The 13,561-nt window shown below is 34.7% G+C and overlaps 2 protein-coding genes across 3 annotated transcripts; both read right to left on the minus strand.

Annotated features, from left to right (window-relative positions):
- Positions 1-339: 339 nt before the first annotated feature.
- LOC116131441 (probable histone-arginine methyltransferase 1.4) lies at positions 340-6,251 on the minus strand. 2 transcript variants are annotated; one of them, XM_031417096.1, is made up of 15 exons: positions 5,868-6,251; positions 5,284-5,346; positions 4,805-4,904; positions 3,947-4,087; positions 3,623-3,726; positions 3,386-3,484; positions 3,223-3,292; positions 2,893-2,989; positions 2,439-2,493; positions 2,225-2,308; positions 1,704-1,781; positions 1,270-1,373; positions 1,007-1,179; positions 772-923; positions 340-580 (listed from the first exon to the last, which is right to left on the minus strand). In XM_031417096.1, exons 1-15 carry the CDS (start codon positions 6,066-6,068, stop codon positions 497-499), a joined length of 1,605 nt encoding a protein of 534 aa, XP_031272956.1. In that variant the 5' UTR covers positions 6,069-6,251; the 3' UTR covers positions 340-496. The 2 variants fall into 2 exon arrangements, with proteins under 2 accessions (XP_031272956.1, XP_031272955.1); XM_031417095.1 differs by having other exon boundaries at positions 3,947-4,093.
- Positions 6,252-9,590: 3,339 nt separating this feature from the next.
- Positions 9,591-11,557, minus strand: LOC116131423 (xyloglucan 6-xylosyltransferase 2). Its single transcript, XM_031417071.1, has one exon. The coding sequence runs from the start codon at positions 11,300-11,302 to the stop codon at positions 9,914-9,916; it is 1,389 nt and encodes a 462-aa protein (XP_031272931.1). The 5' UTR covers positions 11,303-11,557; the 3' UTR covers positions 9,591-9,913.
- Between the last annotated feature and the right edge of the window lie 2,004 nt (positions 11,558-13,561).

A 13,561-nucleotide genomic window follows, 5' to 3' on the forward strand; every position in this document is an offset into this window, starting at 1 on the left:
AATCACAGACTACAAAAGTCTCTTAGCATTAGTAGGGAACAAAGCAACTTGTGGCAGGATCATTACCACTATGATCAACTCATCAAAAAATAAGTGCAAAGCATTCAAGAATTAACAAAAAAGGGAAAATTTACCTTCCAACAGTAGGAAACATTTTCCCATTGGGACAGAAAAACGATCTCATCAACCAACTGGATTTGATTTGATTATTTAAACTGGTTAAAACATAATGTGATAGTACAAAATGGCCACCCACTCAAACAAGAAGAATGTCAAATCGCATCCGTCTAATATACAGAGGGATGGAATAAATGATGAGCAAGTAAAAATGGGTCAACAGAACAAATGATGAAGAGGGTGTAAATTGAGCAGGACAAGAACTGCGGAACCCTCGAACTCGCAAGGGTAAAACAGTTTTTATGTTACAAACATGTGATCTTGTTAAAAAAATTCCTCACACAAATCTAGAATTCCAACATATATGAATGAATTTTACTTACTGGAGCTGACCGCCTGTATTTTGAATTTGTTGTTGCAGCAACTCCGGCTCCTCTAAATCCTCGCCTTGAATTTGTATATCCTGGTAAAAGGGTAAACCAAATCACTACAAAATCTTCATGAACATTGAGAACGAGAAATAATGTTAATAAATTTTGGAGTATATAGTTCTTCATAAGAGTAATACCCAAGTAGAAATTTCCAGATCCTCAGATTACTAATTCATTTTTAATAAAACTGATGAATAAAAAATCTAAATCAGAAAGTAGATACCTGTGCGTGCATTAATGGATGTGGTTGTTGATCTTGTGCCACGGCATAGGCTTGCGGTTGAGACATTCGGTAATAGGGTTCCTTGAGGTCAAGTTTGCATGACGATGTTTGTAGTATTCCTCCTTGTTCGGCACCAGGACCCCACATTTTAGCTAATTAAGTTGTGATCGATAACTGGTTAGAAAACCAAGAAAACAAATCACCAACATCAACACAAGAGAGGATAAGTAGCAACCTGACAATGTTAGATATATGGTATAACTCTGAGAACTGTGCGCAATCATGCGGAGTTGGCCGGTAATTTCTTGTCCCGCCATGACATACAGTGGCTGAGAGAGAACACAACGTAATTGGTACCAGTGGGTAGTAGGAGCACCCGGAGCAGTAGTAAGCCACCTTTGCACCGTACTGTTGAGCAAAGCAGTTAAAACAAAAACCCACAAGATGAGGACACGACCCCTTTGATGCAAATAGACTGACCGAAATTCAATGTATTACCTCCCATCAAATAGTACATCAAACCAACAAGCCAAACCATGCACTCTGGTGCCTACGGAGGCTATGAATCTCAATGGAATATCAATTTCATATAAGTCCTCTTCCTGCAAACAGTAATACAGAAAAAGCTGTAATGACTTGACCAACAAGCATCAAAAGCCGTGAACTATATTCTGAAGAATAAAATTTGAAATCAAACAAAAATTTGAAGATGATAGCAACGGCACATGAAAAGTTTTTGGAAGATATTTAGATAATATCATAAATCAGTATGCCCAACAAAGAATATGGAGCATCTAAGAAGACAGAATGAGAGATGTTTGGTTGAAAATAAATTTCACGACAATAACTAATCAGAAGGGCCATCCCACCAGAAACTGCATAGCCATAAGCATCCACAAATCCCTGATTGAATTAAAAGGTTTGAACAATACCTTTGTTTTAGTAAAATCTATCGTGTGAGATATGGCAGGAGCCACCAGTAACCTCGGATCAAAAGCATCCACCACGGGCTTTATGAAATGTCAAGATGGACACCATCAGTTAATTTAATAAAATAATTCAACGGTAATTTAAGTAATCAAAACAATTAATGGAATATTAAAGCATCTCAACAGCCAATTAATGCAATGCAAACCTATATATCTCAACAACCAGGTCATTAGTAACCACTATCAGCTTTCAAACTTCTCTTTCGTTCAACGAATTTGAAGAATTGTGAAAGCATTATTGGAGGGAACTTGCAATGTGGATATTGGTTATGCATTCAACCTATTTAACATCGCTTGTTCAATCAGGGTAAAGGTCAATATGGGTGGGTGGTATAAAAAGATTATTTTGACTTCCCAAGATAAATATATATATATATACATATATATATATATCTAAATAGAGATTAAATATGACATAGAAACATTCACATAACAGTCTTTTTGGAAATAAGAAAAGAAAAGACCTGAGAAAAGTAACCCTGGAATGCACATCCATATAATGGTGTCAGATCAACCCCAAAATAGTTTTGTTGCTGCCAAAAGAGAGCCTGTAAAGAAGATTAAAGAAAGATAAACGATAAAAAGTAAGTTATCAATTTAAAAGAATGACTATGATAAATGGAAAATATTAACACTCAAAACATCAACACACACGAATAATTTGAAACATATGCATACCTTATTTGCAATTTCAACGAATAAATATTCATCACTGAAGGGAGCCATATGAATCCTACAAGAGAATTTAATTTTGAATCACCAAATCAGAAAAAGTAACAGAGATTAAACAATTGCTAATGCCCAATACTATGAACATGAGAAAATGTGAATATGAGGAACTATGTTTAAAACCGAGAGAGCCACTAGGATGTAAGCATCAACAAACATCCGGTATATAACAAGTAAACAATCAGCGAAAGAGAACTCAGTAGAATCTGACACAAAAGCTGCACTAAAATCATCTCAAAAAAGATTTGCAATCACAAGAGCAACTGAATCACCAGACTACAAAAGTCTCTTAGCATTAGTAGGGAACAAAGCAACTTGTGGCAGGATCATTACCACTATGATCAACTCATCAAAAAATAAGTGCAAAGACATTCAAGAATTAACAAAAAAAGGGAAAATTTACCTTCCAACAGTAGGAAACATTTTCCCATTTGGGACAAGAAAACGATCTCTTGCAATCACATAGGATTCCAACATTCTTTCATTGACTAATAAGGTGCCTACAAACCATGCTCAAAAGTAAGTAGAGATAATTTAAAAAAAAAAAAAAAAAAAATTCAAAAAATTGGTTCAATATTCATTAAGCAACACAACTTTATATGTTGACTCCCAGCATTTTCAAAATGCTCAATAGTTTCAGACTGAACAAAATCCACCCCCGCCAAATATAATTGCATAAAGAAGTTTTACAATCCACTAGGATAATAAAATGAATCATGACTTATATACTTACCCATTGGTTCCGAGATCAGAATATCTGCTTTCTCAGGCAGTTCAACTTCCTCAACTTTACCCTTGATTACCTATATTATAGGAGACATACTTTCCTCAATAAAAGAAGATAACATACCAACTAGAGAACAGGCAAAAAGTTTAGTGGTATGAGAAAATCTCACAGTTATTCTCTGTCCCAATGATGGGTTCTCAGCAATAAGTTTGCGAGCATATTCAGCCATTTCAGATGCTTCAACAGCATAAACATGTTTTGCACCAGCCTAGTTGGGGAAAGAAACATAATACAAGATCAATCTAGAGAGCATTGAGAAACCACACACAAGAAGCCAAAATAAAAAAAAAATAAAAAAATCATAGCAAGGCATAATTAAGCTTTACCACTCAAAAGCTAAGCATACCTGCGCAGCAAATAATGACAAGATACCGCTACCAGCACCAACATCAACAACTACACGACCAGTAAAATCTGCACGATTTTCAATAACTGCAGCATAATAGGTTCCTGAAAAAGAAGTACTCATACATCATTGGCATATCAAGGTAACCTTATCATTGTAAAATATAATTCTCTTGACACTTCTAGAACATAAAATCTACTCGTATTGTTATAATATATATCGGTGCTACAATACAACATGAGAAAATTAATCATGCTTCTCATAACAAATCCAAATTATATATGTATGACAAGGTGGAACTATTTTTCAGGTCTGTCATATAACCTGTCCTCACATAATCCTGTAACATATTCTGCTGGTGTAGTAGTTGTCCATAATAATGGAAGTACATCTTAGCAGAATATGGCTCTACTTTATCATCAAACTTGCTCTTCTTAGAATCTGAAACAACTCCATTTGCTAAATCTGTTCCTGGAGAGGAAAACAATAAAATAAAGATGTAACAACCAGTATAAAATACAGCACAAAAATAAAGGAAGAAGTAAAACTATAGAAGGAGAAAACCAACAGAAGTGTAGTAAAATGCGTGTACAAAACCATATTCACAATCCTTTTCGTAAAGGTAATATTTGAACCTAAAATTCTCAACCTCGTCCAGCACCCTTTTCCTTTTTTAAGGAAAAACTTAGGAGCAACATTTTTACTTTAAGACTGGCAGATCAACTTCTAATTACCTTACAGAGAGCATATTCCTTCAGATACTTTTTGATAAGAGATTAAATAGATGCTCAATCAGTTTACGCCAAAGATATTAAACACTATTTTCCCATATTTATGCATACTTTTTTACAAATGAATCCTCACAAATCTTAAAACAATTAAAAGTGTGAGAAAGAAGCAATGTCTCTTTAATAGCACAGGGTAAATGTTAACGCGTAAAATCTTTGAATTAAGAGATGACACGATGCATATGTATATATATTTATAACCACACACAAAACACAGATCAGTAGCATGCTACATGGAACTTTAGCCAAATTAACAATAAATGAAAATGATGAACAAGTTACAAACAGAAAAATAAAATAAAGAAACATGATAAGGTTAGTTGAACATTTAAGTTGAAATGAGATAGCATTGATCTTTTCAACATAAGTTATAAGGAAATTTCCAAAGTAGCACCTTGAACAACTTCCTTATTCCATTGGTCAAATGCACAATGGAAGGCGCTGCTCTCTTCCTCGTCTCTAAATTGGATAGTGATTCCCCTTGAATATGATTTCTGGTTCAATAGTTATACTGTTAATAAAATGTAACATCTGGTACCGCTTTAATATCATATAACCATATTGTATATGTCAGAATCAACCGTTAATCAAATCATCAAAGTGACCATTTGGCAAAATGACACCACCAAAATTTGCCACCATAAATCTTAGAGGGAGACAAAATTTAACCATATACCTAGCGAATCCCAAATTAAGTAATACTAAAAATCTGAAAAATGAGATAAAAAAGACCTAGTAACCGTAAGGCATCAAAGATAAATTAAGCTGTCCCGTCTCCATACATTAGGTTAAAAACAACACAATTTTAAGATTAAAATACCATCCACGCTACTTATAGAAGAAAAAAAAATTAAAAAAAAAAGTTTAACGTACCTCTTTTTTGTCATTTGAACCTTCAGATATGCAAACTGATTGAACAGGTCCTAACTTGAATAACTGAATAACACAAGAGCACACCAAATCACGTTATTGTAATCTTTAAATTATTGCTTGCTATTATAATTTTCAAACTAGAGTTGGGAAAATCTATTCTCTGTTTCACTCAATGAGAAACTTAAGAATCCATAAAGAAATCAACATTTTCAATCCTGAAACTGAAAAATGACAGGCCTCCTATTCTAAGCCAATTCTGTTAAGTGGAAGCCTGAACTGTTTCAAATCATTGATATAAACTGAAAAAAAAAAAAAAAAACGATTGAAACATGCTACTAAAATGTACGAAAGCTAGATATTCTCTAGTTCCGTATTTCTTCACGAGGAATTAATTAAAAAAAAAAAATCTCACAAACTTGAGATGTTATAAATTGTAAAATGCACTTCCCTGCCTGCGTTTGGTTGCCAGAAAAATTGTAAAAGAAAAATCAAACCAGCTAGAGCTTCTTTATTTTTCTTCATTACCTTTAAACACACAACGCAATCAATAAACTAACTCCTGAACCATAACACATAACACTCACCTGAGCGGCCCTAAGATCGACACGAAAACCATCAATGGACTCCGATTCTCGGTGGAATTGAAGTTCCGCGGTTCCAGAGGTGCCGACGCCGAAGCGCGCAAAAACCGGCGATGATTCTGGCACTGGAGAAGACAGAGACGAAGAGAGCTCCGCCACTGAAGCCAGAGGAAACTCCTGTTCTTGCTTATACTTTTGTTCCATTTTCGCCGTCACCTCCACCGCTCAATTTAAAAAAAAAAAAAATAGTTTCCATTTATATAACAAAAAAAAATTTCCCAGAGTATTTATAGGTTTGTGTTTTGGCGTGTATTTGGAGTGCGTGTTAGGGTTTTATGCGGAGATAGCTCGAGAGTTAAATGAATAAATTTGCCTTATAACTTATAAGAGCCGCCAAAGAAGGAGCATAATGACACTTGCTTTGGTGCTTTTATAGCGTAATGAATAGCGTACTGTGTTCTGCTGTAGTGCTGTTCAGAGTGGTGTATTCCACTCACACAGAGGTTTTATGCTTCTGGTTTTTAAATCAATTTCAGCCGTACATTTGTTGAATCAACCTGGATCCCTTGCAAGATATTTGTCAATAAGTGTTTATAATTGCCGACGTTTTTTTACTATGTTATCGATAAGATAAAATTTAAAAAAGGGACAAAAAAATGTACTTTTAATTAATTTAAAAATCAGTTCATAAAAGTCAAGAGTAAGAATCCAGTGAAGTGTGGAACAGTCAATGAAAAGAGATGAAGAGAGGCTATAAAAAGGATAATTTCTTTATTTGTTAGATGAAAAATGATTTTACTTGATTGAATTGGAAAATCCTTTTGAGATTGCTTTAAATAGCAAGTGGTGGCATCAAATTTTAGAGCTAGTTGTGGGAATATTTATATGCATGTATGTTGTTAGTGTTACATTCCTTCCTCTTTGGTATTCATTCAAACAAAAGGCGAAAAAGCTGAATCCTTTTAAGGTCAATTGTAGCTTAGCCCGCAACGCAAGAATATGATGAGAGTAAGTTCGAGATTGCGTTTAGTTTATTATTTTAATACTTTTTAAAATAATATTTTGAAAAAAATAAAATTGGATGATTATTACAGAGTCAATTTTTAAATACCATCATAGGTTTGTTAATTTACTAAACATTTACGTAATAAAATATTAAAAATTAAAAAAAACACCCCTATTCACCCATTAAATACCGGTAACTGGCCGCCACCATCAGAAAGTGGCCGGAGTCATCGTATCGCTGCACGATCGACTAGATCTAACCGATTGTGAACCGATATGGCTTTTTTCGACCAAATCCAGCATAGATCTGGCCGAAAAAGGGTCAGATCTGGCTACGTTTGGTCGTTAACGATGATCATATCTTGGCTGCTGTTGACGACTGGCTACGACTAAAGATCTAGCATTTTTTAGCTTATGGATCTGGCCGATATAACATTTTTCGGCCAGATCCATGGGCTCAAAAATGCTAGATCTTTGGTCGTAGTCAGTCGTCAATAACAGATACCAACCCATATTTGCTAGATTGGTATAATGGTGCCAACCAGATACAGTTAGTAGTGTGCCATTATACAAATCTAGCAAATGTGGGTTGGTTGTGTGTTTTTGTCAATTTCTTAAAAAAAAAAAAATTTGGGTGTTTAGTTAAATTAATAAACCTAAGGGGCTTAACAAAAATTAAATAGAATATAATAATATTTTTGGAATACGAAAACAAATATATATTTTGGATGGGATAGGGAATAGGATAGTGGTAAAATTACGAAACAAATGCAGCCTGACAGTTCTTGATAACAATTTGGATTCTAGAAAAATCAAATAGCATGGACTGTCAAATGAAAGTGAAAGTGAGGGTGAAAGACACATGGGCTCTTGTACCAGCTTTGACATGGTTTGGACTCTTTGGAACACTAAAAATTCTGGCCCACGTTGTAGCAATAAAACACTTTCTTATATCTAGAGAATTAATTTGGTTGGAAATCTTGATCTGTAAGCTTGTGCTCTAAAAATTTTCTTTCTGAAGATTAGAAGAGCTTGCACATTTAATTTATGTGATTTAAAGCTGTCAATGGACTCTTTTTTCTAGGGTTTGTTTCTTATATGTGGATACATTCATTCTTCTTTAAATCATAGTTATTTGTTTCCCGCCTTCAGCTTTTCTCTCTGATTTCATATCATTCTCTTTGCTATTTTGATCAACATTGTTGTGTTAATCATGAATCGTGATAGCTCATCCCTAAAAGAAAAGCATCAAGCAATGCTTGCCAAAAAAAGATCCAGACTTCACCAGGACTCTTCTGAAGCTGAAATCGAGTCTTCTTCTTTTTCGTCTGACCAAGAAGAATCATTGTCTGACTCTCAAAATGTGGCATCTTCGTCGTCTGAAGAGACTCCATTAAAAGAAGCTCACATCTTTCAAGTCTCCCAAGCCCAAAGCTTCCAATTCAAAGTCACATGAACTAAAGAAGAAATAAAAAGCAGGTGAAAATTCTTTGGCTGGTAAAAAACAGCTATCCTTTGTCTCCTCTAAAGCTTTTTCTCACTTTAAGAAGCATGTTGTTTCGAGGCCATTAATTTGTGAAGCTCTTGTTAAATTTGAGGATTTCCCTGAGATATTGTCTCTGTTGTCAAAAAGAGGATGGGTAAAGTCTGTTGAAGGTTTTGTGCCTCCATCAGGAACTCTTACTCGAGTTTTATGCTAATTTCAACAAGGAAATAGATAAACCTGGACCTCATTGCAACCAGGTCTTTATTAGAGGAAAATGGGTCAATTTCGATGTTGATGTTGTTAGAAATCTGCTTGAGTTGCCTGTTGTTGATGATATTGATGATTTACAAGAATCAAATCTTAATTATGTGGCATTTACCATGTCAGGAGGATCTGTGAGTAAATGGCCTGAATGTGGTTTTCTTCAACCAAATGTGTTAACACCCTTCTATAAAGTGTTGTTTAAACTAGCATTGTCTAACTGGTCACCCTCCTTCCACAATTCTTCAGTTAGGATAGCAAAGGCTCTTTTGATCTTTGGTATAGGTACAGGCAAGAAAATTGATCTTGCTTCTTTAATTTACAATCACATCAAAGAAGCTGCTGAGTCAAAAAGTAAGTCGCAAGCCTTGCCTTTCCCATGCCTGATTCATAAGATCATTGCACCTTATAAGCCAAAGAGGTTTGCAAATGAGACAATCTTGAAGATAAAGTTAAATTTCTCAAACCTCTTTTAGATCACAGGTTGCTCCTCCCACGCCAAAGGCTGTTCGATCACATTCTCTCTTCAAAAGAAACAACTCGGTTTTTACAAATGAAATGCTTACTATTCTTTCAGCTGCTTCCAAATGAATTTGATTCTTTGAATGACCTCATGCTGTCTGACATATTCCTATTCTCAATGGTTGTTAATTAGCAACAATTTAATCTAAACATAGTTAAGGTGCACGCAAACTGACCCGAACACCCCGGTTACCCCAAAAAAAAAAAAAAGTTGGGATTTTGAAAAGGATGGAATGGTACTGCTCTAACTGTCTTAACATATTAAAACCCTTCATAATCATTCTCTTATTACAGGCAAAAAGGATAAAGCAGATTACAAGAAAGTGGAAAACTGAAACCTAAAACCCCAGCCGTTAATAAAGGTCCTCCAGTTCCTTTGAGCATACAAAAGATACAACAGTCCATCAAACAACACTGCATTTTGATCTATAATATGTGATAACATCAAGATATCAATTACATAAGAGAAACTATAACAATTTCTATTAAAAACCAGTCCCAATAATCGCAAATGCTATACATCAAACAAGACAAATAAGAAGATACAAGGGAGGCTACAGTTTGATTCAAAAATCAATATAATTAAAAAAATAAAATAAAATAGGGTATTACAACATTCAGATCCTCTACTTGAAGAAATAAATAATCAACAATGACGTGCAAACTGGCATGTATCATTATCATGATTTAAATTAACAAAGAACAAAAAGTACAGCAGTAAGTGCATGGTTCATTACTATATCAAGTTCAAAAGCTAATGAGATCTCCACATCAACTACAAGGATGCTGATACCTTAACAGCTTTAAAAGCCGGGTGAAGCAATCCGAGCTCATCCTTCACTTCAAGAGGAGTACTTGTCTCATTCCTTACTCTCTTCACTTTCTTACTTCCAAGCGATCTGTGAGTAAAACCATACATGTTCAAAATCTGATTATCTCCGAAATTGAAAGCGCGATCCATTTGTCTCAAGCACCTCTCCACTGGATAATCCCCAAACTTGCCACAAGGTTTGCACCCCACAAAGTGAGTCACAAGCGGCCATCTATGATCACCAAGACCCGGATGATAATTCTCAATCATCTCCTCATAACGATCCACCAAAATACCCCAGTAACCGTGCAAATAATAATGATTTTCTAAATAAACCTTTTCACCCCATTTATCTCTTTGCGTAACAAGCAAATAAACCATAGCTGACTGATCGTCAGCTTCAAAAACAGGTCTCCCTTTAAGCTCTCTAGTGAGTATCTTTCCAGCTTCATCTCTAATCTTCCCCTTGGGTCCCATTGGAGCCCACGCATCAAGAAGATCCAATGCCCATTGACCATTTCTCAACAAGAAACTACCCGTATTCAAACCAATCCAATTCTTTTCATCATAAATCATCTCATTCCATCCATGCATTACAAGATTATGATCTTTATATCTCTCCCAAGGAATTTCAAAAGCCATGTCAGTGAACATGGCATCACTATCCATCCACCATAAGAACTCAATCTCTGGATGAGACAATAACATTTTTCTAATCAATGGCAGCTTCGCCCAGAAACCCGCCATCTCTGCATCAAGAAGCGCCATGTTGTAAAATATCTCGATCCCGTGTACTCTACAGTAATCGATCTTGTTCTTTATCGATTTCAGTAAGTAATGATCGCCGACCGGGTTCTCACACGGTTTGGGAGCTGAACCGGTCACGAGCAAGACACGAGGTTTGTTTGGTCCGAGAAAGTTCGGGAAATTCGGATTATTTTTTAACCACTCCGCTCTCTGCTGGTCCCAATCCGAAATTTTAGGGCCTAGAGAGTAGGGCTTGTTCGGATCCGGTTTTTCTTGAACACCTTCGTCAACAAACAGCTTAGACACGTCGAACTGTTCGTAATTGTTAGTGTTCTTGTTCGAATCTTCGTTTGAGGTGTCGCCATTGGTGGAGGTGGTCGTCTGAACTTCTTCAAGGACGCGGTGAGGCTCCACGCGCTTGCGGTGAGCGTAAAAGTGTTCGCGGATGTCGTTGAAATCTTGCTCGGGAGTCCCAAATTTCCCGGCGCCGATTGTACCACGTAAAACGACGACTGTCAAGAAGAGGCAGAGGAAGGTGACTTTACTTTGGTGAATCGCTCTCTGGATCTGGCGGACTCGCTGAGTCCCCATGCACCTTTCCAGCATCTTCACTCGCCCGAGTCGAATCGGTCAGAGCAGAACAGACAGAAGGCTCAGAAACGTGAAAGAGAATTTCAGGATCTGAACACCAAGCAAGGTTTAAGTCATTGAAAAGCTTAACGGAGAGGCTAGCATTGTAATTAATGGAGAAATTAAGGGCGATGAAAATTAAGGAAAGTCGGTGGAGTTGAGTGGGGATGCGGGAAGAGAAGAAGAGAGGAAGATTCAGAAAGAGTTATTAAGAAAAAAATTTGTCCCGACAATTTTTTATAATTTTGTAATTATTTAACTAATATTTCCGACAAAATTTTATTATTTGTTTGGCCCCGTTTCAAGTAAGTCACGTTGAAGGATTTGTGTGATGTGTGAGAGAGGTGTATGTGCGTCATATGTTGAGCTGGCATCATTAAGGACATGGTTGATCCAACCGGTATTTACTGTACAGTAATTGTTTTTATGTTTTAAAAGGTAAATAAATAATTAATAATAAGTTAAGTATAATATTGTATATAATAAATATAACGCTATTATAAGATTTGACCTAACATATTTAAGGAAATTTGTTAATTGCTTGATTGATTGTATTTTGCAATATATTTGTCAAGTTATAGAAATCCCAAAATGGTTTAAGACTTTAAGATCATTTCCTATAAATAATTTTCTTAAATAATAAATGATTTTTATTTTTTAATATTTATTAGTATCAAGTAGATGTTAAATAAATAACATGGTACATACACCTCAATTTATTACTATTATATAGCACGTTCAAATTTTGTAAATAAAAATATAGATAATATAATAAAAAATAATTTAAAAATAGAGTGGAGTCAAATAATGAAAATAAACGGGTCTATTGTCACAGAAAGCGGCATCACTCATCAGCATGTAGTGAGAACCAGCACATGTCTAGCTTTGGCTTCATGCTGAGTTGTATTGAGTAAAACAGTTTCAATTATTTAATCACGCCTGTCGCCAAGGTGTTTGCGATGTTAACACGTCAACCAATTTTAAGCCGGTCAAAGGCTTAAAGCCCACAGTAATATATATATATATATATATATATTTTTTTTTTTTTTTTTTTTTTTTTGAGTTAGAAATGCCATAAAAAAATAATTTAGTAAGAAAATAAAAAACAATGTATTGCTTGTCTAAGCTTCGAACAGTTGACAAGACGTGGTAATGAACTCACGTTTTTTAATTTAGTTAAGTTTTAACCAATATAATTAGAGTTTGGTTTCTCCTTTTTTTCACGGGTCCTGTTATAGAATTTAAAAACAAACAGATTACAAGGACGAAATTTTTCTTTTTTTTTTAAATTCAAAAGTCCATAAAGGAAAAATCAATCTTAATGGAAATTACCTGGTATAAATAATATAACACATTGTGTTGTCCGACATTTACGTCACTTGTCGTTTCATTTTAAATTAACTTTATTTATAAGTTTATTATTATATAAGCTCACAACTTACTTTTCATTCACACAAATTAGGACCTTCTTCTTTGGGAGTTCACATTCATACTTTGTGCAAATCGCAATTACACGTAGAAAAATGTAAAACGTAATATAAAAACAGTAGACGTAAGATTTGTGTATAACATTCGAATCATTTTAAAAATTCTTTATTGTTTGTGCTTTAAATTCATTTGTTGATCCCGCATAAAACAACAAATTTCATACAATCTCTTATGTAGGTTTCATCGTGGAATCTATGTACTTCTCATTCGTAGAAATCACAACATCAATGCAATACATGTCTAAAAATACTCACTATTTTATAAGAGAAAATTCAAAAAAAATCTTGTTTCAATTGAATCAAGGAAAAAAAAAAACCTAAAAACTTACGAGATTGAGATAAATAGATACACCTTCTTATGATCAAATTATATTTGTTCAACTCACACGCTTTCAATATCATAATGAATATTGAATATGAAGAACCTATGTAATATTTGCATCAAATTTGATCAATTTTCTAATCAAACTGAGTTTTTGAATTTGGAAAATATTTACACAAATTAACCTTCTAACACTGAAAAAACATACTTTCATATCTTTAACAACAATTTGAACACTACCGCAAAAGCTTCAAAGATAAACAAGCTTGTAATTAACAATGGTAAGAAATCCCATCCATGCCAAACAAGGTTTAACAAGCTCTTTTGCAAGCGGGTTCACTTTCTTAAACGTTTTGTAACATGCAAAAAGAGTCCCAAAATGTATAACACAAAACACCAAACCCAGCCAAGCAGCTCCAATCACGA

The sequence above is a fragment of the Pistacia vera genome, unplaced genomic scaffold (genome assembly GCF_008641045.1).
Source record: "Pistacia vera cultivar Batoury unplaced genomic scaffold, PisVer_v2 Contig233, whole genome shotgun sequence".
Classification (NCBI taxonomy): Eukaryota; Viridiplantae; Streptophyta; class Magnoliopsida; order Sapindales; family Anacardiaceae; genus Pistacia; species Pistacia vera.